Source organism: Pungitius pungitius, chromosome 1 (assembly GCF_949316345.1).
Source record: "Pungitius pungitius chromosome 1, fPunPun2.1, whole genome shotgun sequence".
NCBI classification, from domain to species: domain Eukaryota; kingdom Metazoa; phylum Chordata; class Actinopteri; order Perciformes; family Gasterosteidae; genus Pungitius; species Pungitius pungitius.
The window spans coordinates 11,755,629-11,779,951 of record NC_084900.1 but is presented as its reverse complement, the minus strand read 5'-3'; the positions used below and the strand labels follow the sequence as shown (position 1 = coordinate 11,779,951).

Sequence of the window (24,323 nt, the reverse complement as noted above, 5' to 3'; positions counted from 1 at the left end):
GACGTAAATGTAAAAATGTAACAATTAGTTAAACAACGTTATGTTCTCAAAAAGTATGTGAGACGTTTTACACACTTATTTATGAATGTACGTTTATAGTTCATATTTTGAATAGGATATGCATTAAACCAAGGCCGGTGAAGAAGTTAATTGCGACATACCGGAGATTGTCGACATTATCCGAAGATGACGATTAGCGCACGAGCGAAGGGGGGCAGTGAGAGTGTGCGCGCGCGTGTGTGTGTGTGAGTGAGTGTGTTGAACTGAGCGGAGGTGAAGAAGAGGAGGATGAAGCTGGGAGCGGAGGATGGGAGGAAGAGTGGAGTAAGAGACAGGCTAGCTGTGTGTGAATGAGTGAGTGAGTGAGGAAGAGGAGAGGAAGGTCGTCGGAGGGACCGAAAACAAAGACTTCAATATTTTGGAGATAACCTCCGGAACATTACTAACGGAAACTTTCAACTTTTACCCGCCACATCTCGGCTTGTTGTGTCCGGAGCCGGCTTTGTTTCACGGCGAGGGTATCTGCGATAAATGAAGGAATAAAATAGATCCCCATCGACCTTTTTCTACCCAGTCGGGGAATACCCTGGGACTACTTTTGATAAAGGTTAAAGGAGAATGGCGGCTAACATGTACCGAGTGGGAGGTAAGGAATGTTATACATTTTTAAGACACCCCCCCCACAACGTGATTGTTCGTTTCGACAGCAAGGTGGCTAGTAGCTAGCCCCTAGCTGTCTGAGCGGTTAGCCGCTAACTACCGCTAGCCCCGTCTAGTGCCTGTACGTAGGTCCACTCTTGCATGGATGAACGTCAAATCTATTAAAAACCTCCAACAATGTAGTTAATGTGGCTTAGTTAATGAGTAAATGTAAATCATTCTAACCATGTGACCTAGTTTATACCCGGTTCAATGCAACGGTATATGCTACAACGTTCGGCACCGATCTAATACACCAAGCAGTGTTGTTTTATTTTTTTAAATATCAACTTTTAAAAAAGATTGGCGTGATATCGCGACTAGTGTCCACCAGAATACATTATCCAACGGCGGGCAGCTTCCACGCAGCATGAACCGATTGTGAAAGTTGGTATTTAATTTGAAATAAATGCACCCTGGCTGATACTAGTTGGCGGAATTGTATTTGTTTCCGTAAGTATAAGCTAATCGTCCGTTACATTGTGTATTTTGGACCATACGTCTTTTGCTTTACTAATGGTAACGTCTTGAGAGCGAACACGATGCTAGCTAGCATAAACTGCTAAGTTAATGTTAGCTTTTGATAAGTCCGCATCAAGCCAACTACACCGACGTCCGGGGAAGCTAGCTAAAGCCACTCGCATAGCTTTGTCTGTGAGTGGGTTAATTTCATTATTGCCTCCGCCATATCAATTCGTATGCAAAGTATAGCGTTAGCCGTGCTAGCTAACTTTTAGTGCTACATGCCGTTAGCTTAGCGTGCCGTACTGTATGAGGTTGCATTCAGCTCCTGAAATGCAAACATTTCGTTAAGCGATACGTCTATTAAAGAGTAACTTCTTCGTCTTATAGCACCAATCAGTAGTCACATTGAATCACCGACCATAGAAACACGTAACGTTACCAAAGTTGGTTAACTTAAGGTTAGCTACTAACAACTTGCCACCAGTGGAACAATGTCTGTGCCGGTGAGACTGCCTGTGCCATTATGCACCGCTACTTTGCCGCTGGATGTAAACCTTAGCATCTCGTCAAAATTGAATGAGGCTCTAAAACGTTATATAACGTCTCACAGCATCCCGTGAGACGTCTAGTATTTATTGTGTTATTTAGTTTTCAACCCTACTCGTTTGCAAATATCAGTTAGTGGAGAGAAACAAACCATCGGAATAAACTAGATTGGAGCAATACTGCCTCGACTATTTTCCGCCTCAGTTTCGTCGATGCTTCGATGTGGACTTGTGTAACTGTAATCACGAGTGTATTTTGATGTGTAGCCTGGTCTTTCCAGTGCTTGTTACCACCGTGAATTGTCTATAATCATTAATTTCCATGTCGGGACCTTTACCCTTTATTTTGTCCGATTTTTTTGGGCGACCGAAATGGTTGACGTGACGGTCTCTTTGCTATTAAAGGTTGTTAAAGTCTCCTGGCTGTTCGTATTGATTTAAAACTACTTTTCATAATTTTCGGCTAAATATCAGCTCTCGGTATTTGTTGTTTGTACACCAGCTAGGATGGGGGCAATGAGTCTGGAACCTCAGGCGCATCTCTTGCCCCCTTGTAGTTGCAGACTTGCAGAGTGGGTTTATCCTGGACTTTTATGAAGGGGGAAGTTAGTGATTTAGACTTTGTTTTATTCATTGTGAAACACATATATGCATATATGTGGCTCGATATGAAAAGGTTTTGTATTCCTGAAATGGTAAAACAAAAATACGGTTTCATCATAGTTCTCAGTTTGGCTCAAGTGTTACTTGTTAGTTTTTACAGCTACACTTCCTTGTTCCCTTTTTTAAGTAGGGATTGTGTTTATATGTATATTTTTGTCTGGTTCGTGTGAGATTCCTGCCCCAGCACAAGTTTTAAAAAATGGTTGTGCATGAGAGCAGTAAGGATGCACACAGTGAGCAGCAATGACACGTGTTGTGTGCATTTTCAATGGGCATTCTGAGAAAACTTTGCATGCGATCCATCGTTGTGCGCCATAGCTGGATCCCTTATGCAAAGTGGCAGTTTTTCGCCAGTATGCTTAATCATGAGTGTGTCGTGGAATTCCCACAGCAGGAAAGCAGTGTGGTATGGTAAATAAAATGTTACAGGGTAATTCTAAGTGAGTGAATATGTAATTACTTGTTTAGTTAAGTGGCCCACAGAGCAACACATTTAAGTTGTTGTTGGCTTTATGATGTAAAAACAACAAAGAAGCACATATTTTCTGTTCTTTTATATTACAAGTCCTCTTGAAGCACAGTGTTAACCGTATGTAAGATAATTATCTTTCCCAGAGATTAGTCAAAAGGCTTTCTACTTTTTATTCACCCTCAAGCACCCAGCATACCATGCCACTCCAGCCCAATACGTCCACAACAAACCCTCATGGCTGCCTTTTTTCGATCACTTTCCCAACATTGTAAAAATAACATAACCCACCAGTGGTCCACAACCACCGTCTGCGGGCAGAGAGAAAGAACTTTTTTTTTCTCCACTGAAAAATATTTTAATTTGAAATATGACCGGATTCTCTCCTAATTACATGCACTTGTCCCTCTTGACACATTTCTCAACACGTCACCCAAGCGTTTTTTGGATGAGCAGCAACTACTACATAGAAGTGACTCCCAACATGCATCATATTTAGAGCTATAATCAGTGTTGTCAGGCACATGAGAGTGTAGATCCCCTTTTGGTGCTTTAGCGAGGGTTATGTAATTTGGTGCCGTTGTCTTCCTGCTGCAAACAAGGAGGTGATGCTTTTCTGGTCAGGCTCCTCATCAGTGTGCTAAGTAGAGCAATGAATCCTCTTCTGTCTGAATTCTTCCTTCTCCATCTCTGCCTGTGATGATGCATCAGAAGCCCACTGGTATCCTCCCGGGGCTCTGTGTCCCTGCTTGTGGGAGGACCAGATGGAGCTTGACGTGAAGCTGCACGACTGTGCAGAGCTACATCAAGCACTGCAAGGAGGCACTGTGTTTGGTAGTTGTATGATGAATGGATGGTAGTCCTGATCCATATTTTAAAGACTGACATCTCTCAGTTGAAGCTGTTAGCAACTGTGAAACATTTGCCTTCTAAAGCTCCTATTTATCATTAAATCTGAACATACAAACACAATGATTATCCAGTGAGTCCAAGAAACACTTAAATTACAACAAATAACATTTTGTAATAACTATTTGTGTCTGTAAATGATCTCAGCTGGTAACTCGATTTTTCTCAAATGTAGGGAAGTATACAACCCTACAATATTTCCCCTCTGAGATGCAGTGGACATAAGTTCAAAGTTGCATAAGATTAAAATACTCATGGAAAGTAGAATACCATCAAATTGATATTTGGAGGTTCAACTGGGGCTGGGCGGTATAACGGTCTACCATTATAACAGTGCCCCCCCCCCCCCCTGAAAAACATGCAATTAAAAAAAGTATTTTTTTAAAATTCTTCCACACAATTCCACAGCAGTTCCACACTGACATTAATATGGCGCAAATAAGTCTGTGTGGCAAGACCAGAGTGACTACCCCATTCGGCCAACTAATTCTTATGCCATCTCACTTAGCCCTTGTTTGTACATCTTGCTGAACAATTTTTATAATTGTGTTAACAGTTTACCCAACAATTTGCAAACAAGAAAGCTAGTGTTCAGTAAACATGAATTCAAGGGAAGTGACACTTGTATGGGCTCTACTTTTGGGGGTTTTGCGGAGGAAGGACTCGAGGCAGCAGGAAGAAGTGGAGGGAGTCATGCTTGTTGTGCCAATGTCATGTGATCGGAATGTAATCCACACCATCTTCAGGAGTAGTACAGTCCAAATTACATTCTCATTGCACTTTGCATTGACTGTTCAAATACCCACATGTGAAAGGGATGTTGATAACAGGTTCCTCACTCGGTGGATTGTCTGATTTGTGGCGACCTCGGCTGGCCAGAACATTCTGTCCTCTGCCCAGCAGGTTTACCTCAGCGGTGTCATAACCGGCTTCCCTGGGTGTTTGATAGCATTTCAGTTTATCTGGAATTGCCTTGTTGCCACGCCTACCGGCGTCCAGGTGTTCTCGCTCTCCTTTTTCCGAGTGCAGGGAGGTCCTTCTACTAACACAGCTACTCTATTCTGAGTTTCACTTTCCCTTCTGACTGACTACAGCATGCTCACTCTCCTGACCTGTCATGCTAATCCAGCTAGGTCTGTTGTATGTGGCAATGCTCATATGGGACTTGATCCCCCCCCCCTCGTAATAACTGCCTTGTTGAAGTGTAGCCTGGGTCAGTGTTGTGTGTTGGAGGGGTTACCTGTGGTGACTTCATAAAACCCAATAAAGAAAGCTTGTTTCTCAAAGCTGTTGCTCGTACAGTGGGTACGGAAAGTATTCAGGCCCCTTTAAATTGTTCACTTTTTCATTGCACCCCATCTTGACAGAAAAAAAACATTTTTTAAATGTCTACATCTGAAACGGAGTGAAACATTTAAAGGGGTCTGAATACTTTCCGTACCCACTGTGTATGTTTTTTTAAGCTAAATCGGAAAAAGCAGATTGACTAGTTGGCAGATACAGCAGCAATTTGCTTATTCTTTGCAACACGCAAACACTGTCCAAATGAAATTCTGTAGAGTTAACACAATTTAGATTGTGAATTTAAAAATATTTAATTAAAGAAAATACTAATCAGACCAATGAGGATGATTGTTTTTTGTGGTGTTGTCCGTAATAACCCCAATCTGTGTTGACGGTGTCATTGCCAGAATTTGTCATCCTTGCTTGTAATCCCAGTATAGCTGAACCCCTTGATGACTAATTCAATTTATAAATAATATCAGTGTGATTCTTTTCTTCTGATCACATTACAGACAGAAAACTGACCATAACCATGAGTTATTTTTAACAGCAGCCCGTTGACACTACTGCTGAGGTACATCAGCCTGTGACCCTCACATCTTTCTTTTTACTGACCTGTAGTACAGGTGTTATGTTTCTTATTGAAGCAGAGAGTACAGTAAATGTTTTTTCCCCCTTCATTCTTTGCTGGACTGAATGTGAATTTACCTAAGATTTTCCCTAGATCAATGAGATCAGTGACGTTATCAACCCTTAAGTGTAAGGTCATATCGGTCTGAGTGTGTGTGCGCACGTGTTAGAGTGTGATGAAGAAGAACAATTAAATCAACATGGCTCTATCCGAATCTGACCTGTTTTTGGTTGGTAGTCTGTCCGCCATGGTGTGAGCGCCACATGCGTATATGCACATAAGCGTGTACGTGTTGCATCGAAACTGTCGTGGGCACACAAAAAATGTTTAAATGCCAGACTGGTTAGGCGCTGCCCCCCCCCCCCCCCCCTCTTGATACTTTGGTAGGGGAAACACTGACTGCCCTGCCTAGTAAGCATCGGCACACCACAGTCAACTCACATCTCAATCTACATTAGTCATGTTTTACCTATAGAACTAGGGTTGCAAAGGGACTGAAAATATACGGTTCTGTAAACTTTACAGAAACCTTCCATGGAAAGTTAAGTTAATCTATATATTTTTTTTTTTTGCAAAAGCATATGAGAAGGAACTTAAATGTAGGTCCTAATTTGTGGCTCTTGATTCAGCCTCACAATGGTTGGCTCACCAATCAGAACATAACGTATCAACACACACACAAAACTGATTACAGTGCAATCCACATGGAGCTGGTCCACAGTCTGGATGGACCACGTTCCACCAGTCGACTTAGGTGAACCGAATCCTGTCAGGTCACTAACAGCTTCTCAGTCTTGTACGGACAGGCCTGCAATTAGAACGGTGTGTCACTTGAACAGGTTCCCATCCATAAGGTTAGCCAAACTCTGTTTGGTTGTGCCAGTACAGCCTAGGGCTGGGCGCTATGGCCTGTTGTGGTATTTTGTATGATTCTGGCGGTATCGTGTTAATCTGTTTTCCTGAACACATTCATTCATTCGGGAAAAATGAGTTGGGCAAACGGTGGTGCTCTCTGCCACGCTGCTGCGAGCCTCGAACGAACATATTCGAAACATCCATATCAGTGTGGAACTGCCGCGTGTTTTCCATGCAAATAAATATTATTATATATAGGTTTTTTTTGATTGAAGAAGACATTTTTATTGCCAAGTATTATTTTACAGGTACAGGAAATTGGGAGCAGTGGGCTGCCTTAGGGCCGCCGGGGAGCAGTTGAGGGTTAGGTGTCTTGATCAAGGACACTTCGACATCTGACATGGAGCAGGCAGGGGTTCAAACCTTTCTTCTCTCCTCATGCACTTTAATGTGCTATGAACTCTCCATCATTTGACGGCTGTGTTTAAAAAGCCAACAATCTCCCCACATTTAGCCAGGGCGTTTTCCAAACCATGGTCTTTTAGGGACACAGTGGTGGTCCTCTGCAGACTGTACCGTGCAGGGTAGATGTTGAGATGAAAGTATCCTGGCAGCTAGCTTAGCCTAGCAGTGGTCCGTTTGCAACCTTCTGTTTGACACATATAATTCTTTTTTTCTGCACAGTTTTCTGCTGTATGGTGCGCCCCTGTTTGTTTTATCTCCAATGCAAAAAGCTCTCTCCATCTCCAGTTACTGTCTGGCTCTCTCCTGTCTGACTGCAGCATTTCAGGGTCAACGTACACCGGGAGTAAACAAATTTGCGTTAACTATAAATATTTTATCGCATAAATCTCAGCCACAATAACCACATAGATTGACGTGTTCATTTTGACACCCCTAATATATACCACCCAGCTCTGGTACAGCCACAGTGCTGTGGTCTGTCCAGAGGACACCTGACCCATAAGCGGGCAAATGCACAGTGCTTCTTTTATTTGAATATTACTCGTTAACTCGGCATGAATATAATTGTTTTCTGTTTCTTTCAGATTATGTTTACTTTGAGAACTCCTCCAGCAACCCTTACCTGATCCGTAGAATAGAAGAGCTCAACAAGGTTGGTTGTTTCTCTTGTCTATTTCCATTTTTGTTGTTTTGTTTTGAGTTGTTTCTGCATTACTTGTATGTGGTACCTTCACATTTGTGCATGTTTGTTACTTAACTAAATGTCCTGAATGACTATTGATATTTATCAAGAGCAGTGATGCAGCTTTCACTACAGTTTATTTTTAAATGATCATTTACATTTAAAAAAAATGTTTTTTTAATCAACACATTTTTTTGTTTATAGTCTCAGAAGCCTATAACCTGTTAACACTTTTGTTGTGAAATGTTTGCAGGACCTTGTTGTAGAAAATGGCGTTCAACACTCTCACTGCTCCATAACTAAATGGAGCCTTTTCTATAATTATATTATGTTAATAAGTGAAGTTAATTGGGCCATTATCCAAGGGTCATTCTAAATCCAAACAGGGCACATCAGCAAGCAGCTGTCACACAGGTAGAAGTGGGCTGGGGGATGGGTAACCCGAGCCGAGATATGCTCTCAGGTACTGAACATTTCACAACAAAAGTGTTAACAGGTCATGTTGTAACTGATTCATGTTATAACCGATTGATTATAACATGAATCGGCACTTCATATTACCACAAGATTGGGTCGGTACCAGAGCCTGTAAAATACCTGGTAGAATTGGCCTCTTGTACTTTGACCAGGATGTGTATCGTCTTCAGCTTGTATTCCTGGATTCTGTTCCGGGTGTGCTGTGGTTACTGTAATCACAGCACACCGGTGCAGGAGCTTTGTATAACAACAGCACCAACAGCAGCATATGACACAGGCTTGTTTCCCAGTCAAAGGATTAAGCTCATTTATGTAACACTCTTACATTGAAGGGCTTGTGCTGAGCAGCAGGAGAACTGCATCGTCCTGAGTGCTAATGGCTGCTGAGCACAATGAATGATAGTGAGAGTGTTCAGCTCTGCAGCTCCTGCCTGGATCATGGTGGAGAGCACAGTGTGTTTGTGCATACACTGCTGATGCTTTCTTTGCTCCTATGATCAAGGTCAATCCAGGGATAATTAAGTACCTGAAGTACTGCTATCAGGAGGCTGGCATATCCTAATCTTCAGGATGATACCAATAAACGTCTTCATAAGATTTAGCCATAGCATGAGATGAACTGTGAAGGTATTAAGGTATTGGCCTGATTGAAGGGGAACCTGACTTTTTGAAATTTTTGACGTTACCCTTCAGAGTACAGAGCAGAGGGGCAACACACACACACACACTCACTCTGTCATCTACTGGCTAGACTCACATGTGTGAAGACAGTGCTCTCACACACGCAGAAGAGAGCAAACACTCTTATTGCAGGCTAAAGTTAAATTGATAGTCACTAGCTGGGCATCCACCACTGTTTCTATCAAGTTGAAGGACTTCCCGGTTTACTTTTCACCTGCTGGGATGATTTTCTTGTTTCCTTTGAAAAGAAAAAAAACCCAGAATGTTTTGTAATGATTCATGATGTAAAATAAACAAAGGGTTTTTTACATAAATTATTCCTGAATAAATGATAAAGAATAAGGCAATGAACATTCAGCTCAGTATAAAAATATATTTCTCAAACATGTGCTCAAACTATACACGCAGTGATGGAATGAGTGGTATCAATGACACTACGAAGTCTCTCATAGTATAACCACCACCCTCCTCTTTCCTCACTGTAGCTTTAGTTTGCTTGTATGTAAGTGTACAACATAGTACTAAAGTTCTGGTTCTCAACAACATTGTAGGGGTGCAAAAAGGTGTCAATCCACTGTGATTCACTTTAACCTTTCTGGGTTGGGTGGAAGAAGAATATGTTAAATGATTCACATGCTAGATTTTAAACAATCCTATCCATATTCAGTTGCTGAAGCTCATCAAAAGTCCACTAGTATTAAACTAGCTTAGAGCGTAAAGTCACAATTAAGTGTAACATTTTAGCTTAGATATGATGGACACCTGTGGCCGCCCACAGCTGCTTATAATCAAAGTGCTTTCTGTTTGCAATTGATTTTTTGTCCGCTTTACTGATAAGCCAAGAATTAAACCACTGAATGAAATGTAAATGGTGCGTAGCCCTGGTTCGTACCTGTGACTAAAGAGTCCTCAATGAGTCAATATGGCTGCTCTAATTGAGGTACCTCTACCGGGGCTTTGTAACATAGTCAGCTTGTAACTGCTGCATTGCCACTTTCAGACAGCCAATGGGAACGTGGAGGCAAAGGTGGTGTGTTTGTTCAGGAGGCGGGACATCTCAGGAAACCTCAACACCCTGGCTGACAGTAATGCAAGTGAGTATGAAACCCAACGCTCCTCTCAGCTCCCTCATTGTGTCCTCCTGTGTATTCGCAGCTACCATGTGGCTGACTGCCTTTAATGAACCTCTTCTTCATTGTGTTCCACATTGAAACAAAACTCAGCTTTAATGCTGTGAACTGTACCACTGCCTGCGTCTAGTGTTAAAGAGAGAGCATCAGTGTTGTGTTAGGCTCCAGGTTGATCATTATATGTATGTATATATAATGTAAATCATGGTTATATTTCTTACGTGAGTTAATATGCCTTGGAATGGGGCTCTTTTAAAGTAATTGGGGCTACAGATTTTTTAATTGGTGTCCATCAACTCTTTGAGAACAGCTATTTTTGTCTCTTGCCATCATGTCCTTCATCGGAACTCCTCCAGCAGTACGGTTGCCGGCATCCATAGATTCTTGATGATGTTGGATCGCAGAAAGTTAAATATGCAGCTGTCCAATGGCATTTTTGTAGGGCTGCCACAACAAATCTATGAAATCGATTATTAAAAGTGTTGGCAACAAATTTCATTATCCATTCGTTGTCTCGCGCGATTATTACATCACTCAGAGTTGCGGAGATGCACACGTAGCTAAGCCGACATAGAGTAAAAAGCAGCAAGCATTTTTAAATACGAACGCAGATGGCAGCCATCTTGGTTGGGTGAGCTTGCTTACCCATAACATTGTGTTGGTAGGGATCCATGTACTTTCTAAATAACCATAACTTGCTCAATTTTCAACCGATTTTTAAGCGGTTTGGTTTGCTATGAACGTCAGATGTAGTTATGGCACTGCATACATACTATGAATAATTATGTTATGTTCTAAATATATAGTATAGTATAAATAGAATAATGTTCTAAAATGGGTACAAGATTTACCTTTACAAATATACATAAAAAATGCTGCAATCCCAACCCTGCACAGAGATATTTTGTCATTTATTTACACAACTTTGTACACCCCTCGACTGGCGAACCGTCGTTTGCAGAGATCTGCGTCCATGAATTGGAGGCCATCTGCGCGTCCTTACAGTCCGCCAATGACGGGTTGTATAAGTGGTTATATTTACGGATTTCTGTAGTAAAAATCTTCATTTTAATAGTGACGGAATTGTGTTATGTTAATTATGTTATGAAACGGGAAATGTGAGAATGACAGCCTTGCTGGCTGCGTGAGCTCGCGTAGCTTTTGACGCATGTCTAGAAAATTGGTCGACGCACGCAAGAGGGGGTAAAAAGGCACCCAAAGGGGCTTGCATCTGCGTGTCCTTGCGTTTCTCTGAAACAGCATAAACTAGGCTCTTCATGCATCTGATCAAGCTAGCGTTGGCTCGCTAATAACGGCAGTAAAGCAGTTAGCAAGACTAAAGACACGTTTTTACTTGCCTTTTTTGGACCATTCCTTTTTCAATCTGTTGTCTTGTATATATTTGGTGCTTTGTCCCATTATTGACAAATATATTTGTACGTGTTGTACTTTTTAATCCTGTCATACACGGTAGTCTAGTGCGCTTTCGCATTTACTGTGGGTTATACGTGGTGTTATGCCTGTAAAGGGACACACGGTGATCCATTAAACCAGCGCGGCTAACTAAGAAACCTCTAATGCATTTATTTACAAATGCTATTTTAAATTAATCTCAAAGCACTTGGTTATTTTTTAGCTGTATTTAGATGTGGTGTATACATATAATTAACTTGCACTACAATAATTGTAATAATTTAATGAACAAGCTTCAAGTGAACACGGGGGGTGGGGGGGGGGGTGTCTGAGTGTGCGTCGGTGAGTGTAGTATACAGAACAAGTTCTGACAAATCCTGTTAAATTTTCTGATTTGTATTTCTCCTTTTTTTAAATATTACATAAAAATATGTTCAAGGAGCAACCTGCACTTTCTGAAGTATTTTTGCAATGTGAATTTGCAGTTCTGTTTTAGAATTAAAAAAAGAATCGACCGATTATCCGATTATTAAAATAATTGTTAGTTGCAGCCCTAGAGGTTAGGTTCATTGGTTGATGGGTCGTCCTGGTTCAGCTTTACGTTTGGAGCCTCAATCAATAGTGCATTCACTTCTCTTTATACATCCATGATCCCATTTGCATTCACTACGGCACTTCCTTGTCACCATCTTTTGTTGTTTCACTCAGGAGTCTTTTCTATTTTCATTCATTTACGGATTAATTAATCATAATGTATCATAATTGAGGCTTGTAATTTAGCTCGTCATTTATCTACAGCGTTTCGTTAAATGTGTTGATCATGTTTAATCAATATTTAGATTTTTATATTAAATATTTTAAAAAAATATTAATTAATGTGTGGTTTATTGCAGTAGTTCCTTCTCGGTATGTGTGGCCTTCTGCCCCACTATCCGGCCTATGAGCCCCTCTCAGTCTTGTGTGTGATCAGAGCCAACGAGGTGGTAGAGTGGCGGTGGTGCTAATGGCATGAAGCCTGATCACACTCACTCATTACCCCCGACACCAAGAGCAGCTCCCCCTCCTTGCTCCCGGGCCGCAGTGCTCCAGACAAAGACATCTGAACACACACACACACACACACACACACCTCAAAAGGATGCATTAATGCTGTTTTTTAAAATTGTACTTCGCAAAGCTGAAGAGAGATTGTTTGTTCACTGGTTATGTGGACAAGTGTGAGATGATGTGAGGAAATACAAAGATGGTCATGTGCTGGTTCTGCTGCGCTTTTTAAAAGGTTTTTAGCATTTAAGAGGCCACGCCGTCTACCTCCCAAACATGGCTCTGCCTTAATGGATTTTATAGACGATGTGTGGTGGAGCGAATTTAACTTTATTGACACTTTTGTTTTTACCCCACTTGATTACAAATCTGTATAAAAAAAACACACACCCACACCGTTCTGATAATGCTTATTGTGTACCAAATAAATACAAATGACTGAAGTAGAAGGGAATCTTTGGATATGATTTCCATGAGACGTTTTGCAGCACAACGTCGTCCATCTCTCATGAGAACTTTTCAGAACGGTCCCGCTGAATCTGGACACGAGCAAAGAGATTTCACAACAATGTTTACATCTTAAATTTGGTTCAACAGTTTGATAGCAACCTTTTGTAGACACTTCCTTGTCACACCATCTTTTGTTGTTTCACTGGAGCCTTTTCTATTTTCATTTTTAACAGCGCTCATGTCACTGGTTTACAGCGGGCGGGTAAAAGGTGCAGTGACTATTTGACTTGTTTATTTCTGCAGTTTCAGCTACAAAAGATATGTGGCCAAATGCGCCTCCAAGGGTTTGAGGAATCTGCTCCCAATGTGTCTTGGTGACCGCTACACAGCCCTGACATCGCCGTGGTCATTTTCTAAATGTTCACTTTTACTCATCCACACTAACGAGCAACATCTGTACTGTCAGGTTAATTCATTCTGGTTAGTCTTGATTTAACAGTTAATCAAAACACCTATATTGTTGTATATGCGTAGTCCATGTGATGTGTGTGACTGTCTCATTGAGCATGCTCAATGTGGCTTTGGGCTGTTCTCTTCCTGTTACAGTGATGAAGAAGTGCACCAGCCGCTGCTTATTTGTTCTCTGCCTCACTCTTCTCAATTCCTGCTCCCCTCTTCTTTCTCCTTATATGAAACACACGCACACATTAAGTCTTTTTCTCATAACAAAGGGCCCTTGATCTGTCCCCGAGGGCCACAGCACGCAATGGGTTAATCCTGACTTGCCTTTTGTCTTTGTAGGAGTAAAGTGTGTGTGTGTGTGTGTGTGTGTCCCTGTGTGTTCGTGTACGCAGGGAGTTGGGGATACATGTTGGGGGGGGGATGGGCGCCTCAGGTTTGGTACACAGGGTTTCCTACTTTGTCTGGCAGGGACTAGCTGGACAGGAGGGGGGGAGGGGGGGGGGGTTTAGAGGTTAACAGAAAAGGGGTGTGGCTTAAGGTACCGTCCCTCTTGCTCGCTATCTCTCTCGCTCTCTGTCTCTCTCTCTCTCCCCCACCCCCCTTGCCCTCACTGACAGGGTTTCCTGTGGCTGAGTGCAGGGGCGGAGTCCACGGAGATGGAGCGATATAGTCCCTCCCCTCCAGCTTGAAACAAACTACTCACCCGCCTGAAATTAGGAATGCGCAATCTAGTGGCCGAACACACACACACACACACACACAGCTGCAATGGCGTCATTTTGAAACATGTATGTCTTATGCGTTTGGTCTTCTGAAATACTTGCATTGTTTGATTGATAATGTCAGTAAGACATTAACCCGGAGAACAAAAACAGTGACGGTCATTACATAAGAGCTTTAAACACAGTGAGGCATAAGGTCTAACAGACGACTGCACTCCTCTAAAAGGTAACTTACTTATTTATGTGAAGATTAACAAGGGCCACGCATTCTTTTCATTGTGCTAACAGGCAGACTAACTCATTCTTTTGGACCAGCATAAATACGCACACCGCTAGATAAAATATGATCATCTGCAAGAGATGTAGAAAACGGAGCACAACAGAAGAACGGAACAGACTGGGCAACACCCCGATTCCCAATAAAAAAAAAATCAACATTGCAGACCACGCTGGTGACCACTGTGTGATCTGCTGCTCCGGGGCCAACAGCCACCAGGGGGCCTCTTTATGGAAACTGTCTAATAACAAAGGTGGATGGGGTGTATGCAGGCCTTTGTCTAACTTTCTGTAAATGCACAAACTTTCAGTTTTTGAAATCCTGAAGGGTGGTCCTGACCAGAATGTTTCTCATACATTCTCATATATTCAGTGTAGGCAACAATTACCAGGGAATGAAATCGGCACCTTTCGCTGGCAGTGAAAAATGTCAAGTCACATGGGACCATGGCAGACTTTATTTATAAAAAGCCAGGGATTAATATTACTTGAATTAAGTTTATTCTACAAATGTGTCACAAGTAAAAGACAAAAACACGGTTTCCCCTAGAAATGTTCAGTGACCTGTGGTTTTCTGCTGAGGGGAAAAACCACAATGTCATACCTACCTTCAATATCCCGCAGGACGGTGGAAAACCGAGCTGACCGCCATGTGTTTGTGTTGCAGGAGAATTTGAGGAGGAGTCTAAGCAGCCCACTCCGTCTGAACAACAGAAACACCAGCTCAAACACAGAGAACTCTTCCTGTCTCGACAGTTTGAATCCCTACCTGCTACTCACATACGGTACGTGTACGAATCCAGCTGATTTTATTTCCTATTTAAAGACTTCCTGTTCTACTGTTGATGAATGTATTGATCCTCAGTGACAGAGTGGCACACGTTCGCCACATATTATTTAACATTATAGATATAGATAAGTATAGAGGACTAAGGCCACCTCCGCATCCTGACTCCACCAGCAACAGATGTCCACACTATTCATGCTGTTTTTAACATTACTTATTGGGTTATTGGGTACATGTGAGTGTGATAAGAGGGACAAACAGACCACATCTATCTCCTGCAACATATTCCAATTACTGAGATTTGCCAGAATCAGGAAACATTTATTGCCATAATATGTCAGACATATTAAACACAAAGCTATACACATTTGATCATTATTCCACTGAGTGGAACATGTTGGACTAGCAACTCTTCCTGCTGTCCTTGTGCACTTTGTGCTCAACTCTCCATAATTTAACGGCTGTGTTTTGAAGTGCCAACCATCTCTCCACATTTAGCCACGATGTTTTTAAAACACTGTCTTTTAGGGACACAGTGGTGGTCTAAAAGTAGACTGTATGCCGTGCAGGGAAACAATGGAAGTAGCATAGCAGCTAGCTTAGCATAGCAGTGCTTTAAGTGGTCAATTTGACACTCAACCCCCTTCTGTTTGACACGTGGAGTAATTCCTCTGCTCAGTTCTTTGCTGTATGTTGCACCCCTGTTTGTTTTACTTCTAATGCAAACGGCTCTCTCCATCATGATGTAACTGGCCGTTTCGGTCAACTTCGGTTCACCTCTGGTTCTGGAAGTAAACATGTATTGGCTGAATCTAGTGGCTATCCAATAATTTCTTAGATTATTAAGAAGATTAAGATAGTTCCAGGTACCTGCAATCTAACAATTATGTTTAAATGGCACAGAGCGCATACCGGGATAAACTAATGCTTGATTGTACAAGTATACCACTAGTCAATTAAAATCCTTCTTTTTTTTTGCTGGCTATAACGTTATTGCACGTCTTTGGATCAAGCCTTTGTTTTTCCTGTTGATACTGTAGAGTAGGGGTATTAAAATGTAAAAAAATCTGTTAGAGAAAAGGTCCAGAAGATCCTATTGTAACTATTTAGTGTGATTTAAATAGAGGTAATAGAGTTATATCAACATCTGCATTTAACCGATACACAACGCACAAAGCAAATGGATCCAGTGTTCATAACTGAACATATTTATGTATGACTGCAATTATTATAAATGATCTCTCAATAACTACATAGAAGTAGGGCTGCATTTGAAAATAAAATGTGAAAATTGTGCAATGAAATATGTATAATACAATGTACATGAAAGGAAGAATAGGGGAGAATTGGGCTCTAGCTTGTCATGCCAGAATTTTAGCAGCAGTTAGCAAGACTAAAGACACGTTTTTACTTGCCTTTTTTGGCCGATTTATTTTTTCAATCTGTTGTCTTGTGTATATTTTGTGCTTTGTTCCATTTTGGTTATTGTTGACAAATATATTTGTACGTGTTGTACCTTTTTAATGTGGTCATATCTGGTAGTCTAGTGCGCTTGCACATATACTGTGGGTTATACAGTAGTTGATGTTATGCCTGTAAAGGGAGACACACAGTGATCCATTAAACCAGCGCGGCTAACCAAGACTAACTAATCCTCTAATCCCTAACCCAAAATTTGAGTATATTGAGACATCACGTAATTTGGGACCGCATAAGAAAAACACATTTTACTTCTGCCTTGAAAAGGCTATGGTAAAGTTAGGTGTATTAATAAATTTGCTTAGGAAGCATAGAACTAAAGCCACGTGACATAAGAAAGGTGACCTCACACAGGTGTGTGGTCAGCATCAAACAGGGAGAAACCCCCTACAAAAAATGTTCCAATTTACCTGAGTCCACCCTAGGACTTGGTTATTTTAGCTGTATTTAGATGTGGTGTAAACATTTACTTAACTTGCACTACAATGATTGTAATTTTTAAATGAATAAGCTTCAAGTGAACGTGGGGGTGTGTATTGGAGTGTGTCTTGAGTGTGAGAGTCTGTGCGACTGTAATATAGAGAACAAGTTCTGAAGTTAAAACTGTAAAATTTTCTGATTTTGTTTTTTTAAATAAATTAATATTTTCAAGGAGCAACCTGTACTTGTTGAAGTATTGGGTTCAAATCAAAATCGTCTGTTTTAGCTTTAAGCTTTGGGTCTGGATGGAACGGCTTTTGGATCTGGACAGTTAGTGACCTCTGCCGTAGACAATATTTGTCTTTGCCATTCTGATCAATGAATGCTCTCTTCTGTCCCCAGGGGGAAATGTAACGTCACCCTCCTCAATGAAACCGACGTCTTGTCCGGCTACCTGGAGAAAGAGGTGAGACAACGTCTGTTGGTTTTAGTTTTCAGTAAATGTGTTGGTGCTTCCCTCATGCAGCTGTAATCATTGTATGCATGTTGGGTCCAGGACTGCTTCTTCTACTCGTTGGTGTTCGACCCCGTCCAGAAGACCTTACTGGCGGACCAGGGAGAGATCCGGGTGGGCTCCAAGTACCAGGCAGAGATCCCTGACAAGCTAGCTGAGGGTGAGCAGCTTATTTTGAGTTTAATATACCAGGCAAATGCTACACCGTTTTTTTTCTATATAAATAACATTTAAACAGTTCCTAAGTTGAACACCAGTTGTTCTCGTTTCAGGTGAGTCAGACAACCGGATCCAGGAGAAGATGGAGACCAAAGTGTGGGACCCCAACAACCAGCTCAAAGACCCACAGATAGACCAGTTCCTGGTGGTGGCAAGGTAACGCTCTCCTCCCATTTGTCACTCAGTTGCATCATCATCATCATTATCATCACCACCTAACCCTGTTGCCATGAAAACGTCTGCCATCCCAGGCAAGCTTTTCATGGAGAAAATGTGTGAACTGGCAACAAGTTTGATAATCTCTTTTGGAAATGTATTTCATGGTTGGTTCATATATGTGCGCTTTCGTTTGGAGGTATTTGTTTAAATGAAGGGCATATACACATTTTTGCAATGTTTGATTACAAATTTAATTTGATGATGATACTACGCTAGTGGTTGGGGAAGGGGCGCAGTTTGATTAAGGAAATCTACTGCAAGTTTGGTTTTGGAGGGAATCCTCCTGCTGGCCATTAAATGGTCCAAACACACCATCTAGTGTTCATGCATAAACTTTCAGCTCCCCACACAGCCTCTCATAAAAGGTCTTATTTCAGGGCTGTGGGAACCTTTGCTCGGGCCCTGGACTGCAGCAGCTCCATCAGACAGCCCAGCCTCCACATGAGTGCAGCTGCAGCCTCCAGAGACATCACACTGGTGAGATGTTTGTGTTTTATTTTTCCATGTTGTGTGTTTTTACACACTACATTTTGTGTTTTCCACACCATAACAATTAGGCCTCAATGTTTAAAGAATTAGATTTTATTGAATTGTCTGTTTGGTGCCTTGTATCATTTGTTGTTAGTACACACCAGCAGACTTCTCATGTTCGTAATGTATCATGCTGATGAAGCTTCATCTTTCCCCTGCCATCAGTTCCATGCTATGGACACGTTGCAGAAGAACAGTTATGACCTGGCCAAAGCCATGTCCACGCTGGTTCCCCAGGGTGGCCCGGTGCTCTGCCGAGATGAAATGGAGGAGTGGAGCGCCTCGGAGGCCATGCTGTTTGAAGAGGCTCTGGAGAAATACGGCAAGGACTTCAACGACATCCGTCAGGACTTTGTAAGCTTTTTCTTCTATGCTGTGGAAGCCTGAAGAGTGATTGAGAGTGATGAGAAATGCAAACATTTAAAATGCTGAAATCAACAGCTTATTGTAGGGCTGGCTGATATGGCCACTTTGTAAGATTCTGGCGGTTTTACGGTACATCACAGTATTTTTATTTGAGTAAACACATTCATTCATTGACGCCAAAAATGATGATGATGGCAATTGCCGGCCCAGCCCTAGTTTCATGTGGAATTGAACTAAATTATGGCATCACCTAGCAATTATTTATGTAATCAAGTATTCTAACAATTGTTACAGTTGATTAATAGAGCAATAAAAAATGCTTCTCTAAGACGCAATAAAAAATATACAAAAGAGGAATCTAAAATACATTAATCCTGTTTAATCTATAGTGGTTATTTGAGGAAGGACACACAATTCAACTGATTAGGAATTAATAAAAAAAAATGTGTGTTTTATTTAAATGTATAATTGTATTTTGAGTCATAATATACCGTTATAATATTTTACCCTAAATCACATATGTCAAACTCAAGGCCCCTGGGCCAAATCCGGCCTGCAGTGGATTTATCTTTGGCCCGCAGGATAATATCTGATTACCATTTACAGCTGGCCCGCTGGTATATTATGAATAGCAGTCCACCAGGGGGGCGCCCGGTGTGACCGGACTGTCGCTTATGATTTTACTGGTCTGGCACACTTGAAATCAAAGTGGGCAGTATGTGGTCCCCTAACTAAAATTAGTTGTACACCCCTAAATAGAGCTTTGATCATTAAAGCTTAAATGCATGTGACTCAATGCAACTTCCATCAGCGTTAGCTTTAGCTCAGCAGGACTCTTGTTGTTCAAGTCAATCCGAGCCGAAGTTTATGGAGAAATTGTTTCAGCCTGAAACTAAGCATATTCTGTTTAAATCCTTCCTCTCCTTTAGCTGCCTTGGAAGTCTCTTGCCAGTGTGGTCCAGTTCTACTACATGTGGAAGACCACCGACCGCTACATCCAACAGGTAGGTCTGAACTGAGCCCCTCTGAGCACCGCCTGGGTTTGACAGCTCTTCTAATTGTTTCCTCTCTCCATTAGAAACGACTAAAGGCAGCAGAGGCAGACAGCAAGCTGAAGCAGGTCTACATCCCCACCTAGTAAGTGTCGTTGTAAATCGCTCCACAAAGTAGCCACCATTGGTGTGAAGTGCTGTCTGAATAACTCTTCTCTCCTTCTCCAGCACCAAACCCAACCCCAACCAGATTATGGCGCCAGGGAGCAAGCCCGGTATAAACGGGGCAGCAGGCTTCCAGAAAGGCCTTAGCTGTGAGAGCTGCCACAGTAAGTATGCAATATGGAGGACCCACTCGATGGGGGGGCGGACAATGGGACGGACTGACTCCAGATTAAGTTGTGGAAAGTGATGATCAAAAGATTCTTCAGGACTCATATGAAAACAGAGGTTGTTAATTTAAGTGTGATCAGAAGGGATTAAGCTTCAGCTTAATATTTTCAGTCTACGAGACGATAACTTTGTTGATCAACACTCACACTAACACAAACGCTCCCCTCACCCAACCAGCGGCCCAGTCTCCTCAGTGGTACGCCTGGGGCCCTCCCAACATGCAGTGCAGACTCTGCGCTTCCTGCTGGATCTACTGGAAGAAGTACGGAGGCCTGAAGACGCCCACTCAGCTAGAGGGCGCCGCAAGAGCTGGTTCTGTAAGTCTCTCTCCTCACCAGCAGTACTGTCCCAACATAAAGCTCGAGTTCTCTTCCATTTAAGAGTTGTCTTGAAATGACATGTCTCCATCCTCCGTGCAGGAGTCAGGCCCACGCGGCCACATGACCCGCCAGGAGGTCCAGGGCATGTCGCCCTTCACCCGCAACGAGGGTCGCGCCAAGCTGCTGGCCAAGAACCGCCAGACGTTCATCCTGCAGACCACCAAGCTGACCCGCATTGCCCGGCGGGTGTGCGAGGACATCCTGCAGCCTCACCGTGCCGCGCGGCGGCCTTACGCCTCCATCAACGCCAATGCTGTCAAAGCTGAGTGTATGTTTAACACTGTATTATTGCATGTTAATCAGTGTTTATGTGAGTTCACCAGATGGAAGATGAATTAAACGTTTTGTGCCTTGTTTGTGTTCAGGTATAATCAGGCTGCCCAAAGCCACAAAAACTCCTCTAAAGACTAAGCTGGTGCCTCGACCGTCTCTGGCCAACATAGTGAAGGATTTAGGTAAGGGCCGCAACTTCTCTCAGCATCCACCTTCTACGTTTTGATTGGTTGTTGAGGAGTGTTGTTGTGTCTCTGCAGCCATCTCAGCGCCTCTGAAATTGAAGGCGTCTAGAGGACCCCCGACACCCATCAACAGAAATCAGGCCAGCCAGCCGCGCGTAGGCCAAAGCCTGCTGGGAAAGAGGGGCTTTGACAGCGTTAGTCACACACACACACACACACACACACACACACACACACACACACACACACTCGACTGCACTAAATCCATCATTCCCTGATGACGGGATTGGCTGTTCACTTTTGCTGATTCTCTCATCCCATCTGTCATTGGTCCACAGGCTACTGGCATGCCCTACCCGGCCAATGGGAGGCCGTACACTTCAGGTATGAGGACCACCTCTCAGTCGGTCATCAAGCGGCAGAAGGTCAGCCAGGGAGAGGCACCCAACCCTGTGGTGTTTGTGGCTACAAAGGACACCAGGTACTTCTTCTTCTTCTACATGGCTCAAATTTTTACTGTAGAACAGTAAAGAAAGGAGGGCTCTATTTTCAACCACAATTATAGTAGAGTGTATCTCAAGGATGTGAGCTGCTGATTGAAATGTGATCGTGACGTAATCCCCCTCGATGGATGAAGTAAACTCATTATGTCCTGGTGTTCTCTGTCAACCAGGGCTCTGAGGAAACATCTGACACAGTCAGAGATGCGCCGGGCAGCGAGGAAACCTCACCTCCTGGTCCGGATCAAACTTCCACCGCCCCCCCGCTCACTGGCCATGCCCCTGCTCCCCTCCAGCACCAGTGAGCCCATCGTCCTGGAGGACTAAAGGGTGGAGGAACATGGGGGGGGTTGGTCTTTTACCGGAACCTCTGGGTTGGAGTGGGAGGGGGCGGGCAGGGGGGGTCTGTGCTCAGGCCCTGACTTAACAGGCAGCACAGTACACCAAACCAGTAGTCTTTTATTTCCCTATTTTCTTTAGTCTTCTGTTACTTCCCAAACGTTGATGTGACATACAGATATACACGCACACACTTAGATGACTGTACAATTCCATCGCAAACACACACACACACACACTCACACATCGCTTTGGGCGTTGTAGTATTTTTTCCAGATCCTGAATCATTTTTTGCTCCCCTCTTTTGATTTCGCCTGTTTTTAAATGTGTAATTTAAATCGAAATACGTCTCCTCCTAAAAACAACGGCGTTAAAGCACACTTGGTTTTTCTTCCCCCATGACGTCTCTAACTTTGTGTAAATATATGCACCGATGAATGAAGCTTGCAGTATGTGAGTAGGAGAGGGAACTGGGGGGGGGGGTCTAATTTGAAAAGAAAATGTCATTCCAGCAGGGACTAATCTGACTGGCTTTTAATCCTAGCTCCCTGGCCATGCTTGTTTGTACTGGTGAAGTTATTAAGGAGACACGCTGAGGAGACATGTTGGGACATGTTGAGCCGTCCTCAGCCCGTCTGGACAGTGTTTGTTGTCTGTAATGGTCCACTTTCAGGGGTTATTACATGGCTCCAGTCCTTCCTACTTAACTGATACTGAGTGAGCACAAAATCGTGTGTGTGTGTGTGTGTGTGTGTGTGTGTGTGTGTGTGTGTGTGTGTGTGTGTGTGTGTGTGTGTGTGTGTGTGTGTGTGTGTGTGTGTGTGTGTGTGTGTGTGTGTGTGTGTGTGTGTGTGTGTGTGTGTGTGTGACAGCACGTGTCACTCGTACAAAATCGCAAGTGCCATCTTGTTAGGAAACGAGTGGTCCTAATGAATGAATCTGCTGATGATCTTAATGACTTCATAAAATAATGCAGATCACAACTGTTAAAGCTAAAATGGGCTATCTTCCAATTGCTATTTTTAATCAATTAAAACTCAAACCTAGATACAAACAAATATTCATCACACATCTCGTCAATCTTGAATTAATAATAATCACCCTTTTTTTTTTTTAAGATGCAATAACGATTTGTAGTTTTTGCTGAACTGACTATAAAGCTTCCTTATCCTGACTTTGCTTCTTACATTAGTTTTGTGCTCACTTAATATTTTCCTTATTGATTAACCCACTATGCTGTCTCCACCATCTTCAGTAGCCATTTAGAAAAAAATAAATTAAAAATAAGGGACATGGCTCTGCTCCTCGGTCTCCTTTTTAGAGCCACTTTTACCCGGTTGGAGGAGAGCAGTCGGCTCCCGCTCTCCTGGCCCTTAGTCCAATACATGTGGACATACTGCCGGGACACAAAGGGTCATCGCTTACAACCTGTAGGACGCATCATTGGTAGTTCGAGGACAATCCAGTGAGTGTGGTTACTGTGTGACTCGTCATGATGAGAGAACATGTGTGGCTTTGAGGTAGCATGTTCAAGGGCAGGAAAAAAAAGCCACGATGTGCAAAAATAAAGAACCCCTTTTAACTCTTTTGAATTAAAGCCTCAGTATTGCTCACACTGTTTGGTTGGTTGGAGGGAAACGGACGCAGTTATGTTACAAAAAAGTTTTTAAAATAAGGGCAATATGTAAATGTAGGGAAGACAATTGGGGCCAAAAATGAAGTTCTGGAATAACATGGCAAAAGTTTGATATTAAAGTTGTGCTTTGTCTCCAAATCTGGATTCATTTAGAACTTCTCGCATGTCTGCAGAGCAGAATGGACAGGTGTCAGCCGTTTTCAGCTGGTCTCCATGTGCTTTTGCTTCCTTTGTCTATTTTGGGTTCCATATTTGTACTGTTATTAAAGGGTGAGTACTAAAAGCAAGTTGTTAATTGGATAACTATAATTCCTGTGAATCCCCCCCAGCACCGAGGGCCTACACTGGTTTTATAAGCAAGTTTGGTCCCAATGTGGGCTTTGTAATATTTCTCCAAAAAAGAAATTTGAAATGTCGAGTTTGTAGCAAATACTAATCTGTGTAAAGACTAAAAGGAGAACTGGCATATTTTAAACTTTTTTACATCCAAAGTGTGTAATTCTGCTCCATTATTGTGGAGATGACTCAACCAGGCTACTGTACATGTGAAACATTGTTCTCCTTCATGGGGTGGGGTGGGGTGGGTGGTGTCATTTGAACCAGGGGCCACATTCAAAAGGAACAGGGTGATAATTTTTGTATGATGGAGACAAAACATGCTACAAACTGAAACTTTTTCTCAAGTGTTTTTTATTCCGACGTCTCTGTATCCTTTAATGTATCTTGATAAGAAAAGAAATAAAGATTTTTTTTTTCTTCGTGGTCAGT

General features: G+C 42.5%; 1 protein-coding gene across 2 annotated transcripts; it reads left to right on the top strand.

Annotated features, from left to right (window-relative positions):
* The first annotated feature begins 232 nt into the window (after positions 1-232).
* On the top strand, positions 233-24,323 carry mta2 (metastasis associated 1 family, member 2). Of its 2 annotated transcripts, none has more exons than XM_037479032.2 (18): positions 233-646; positions 7,570-7,637; positions 9,826-9,919; positions 14,990-15,107; positions 17,411-17,474; positions 17,565-17,682; positions 17,795-17,897; positions 18,338-18,437; positions 18,657-18,845; positions 19,787-19,861; positions 19,936-19,994; positions 20,078-20,178; positions 20,420-20,559; positions 20,662-20,890; positions 20,988-21,077; positions 21,156-21,274; positions 21,419-21,561; positions 21,763-24,323. In XM_037479032.2, the coding sequence occupies exons 1-18, from the start codon at positions 619-621 to the stop codon at positions 21,905-21,907; spliced, it is 1,983 nt and encodes a 660-aa protein (XP_037334929.1). In that variant the 5' UTR covers positions 233-618; the 3' UTR covers positions 21,908-24,323. The 2 variants fall into 2 exon arrangements, with proteins under 2 accessions (XP_037334929.1, XP_037334928.1); XM_037479031.2 differs by having other exon boundaries at positions 234-646; positions 21,754-24,323.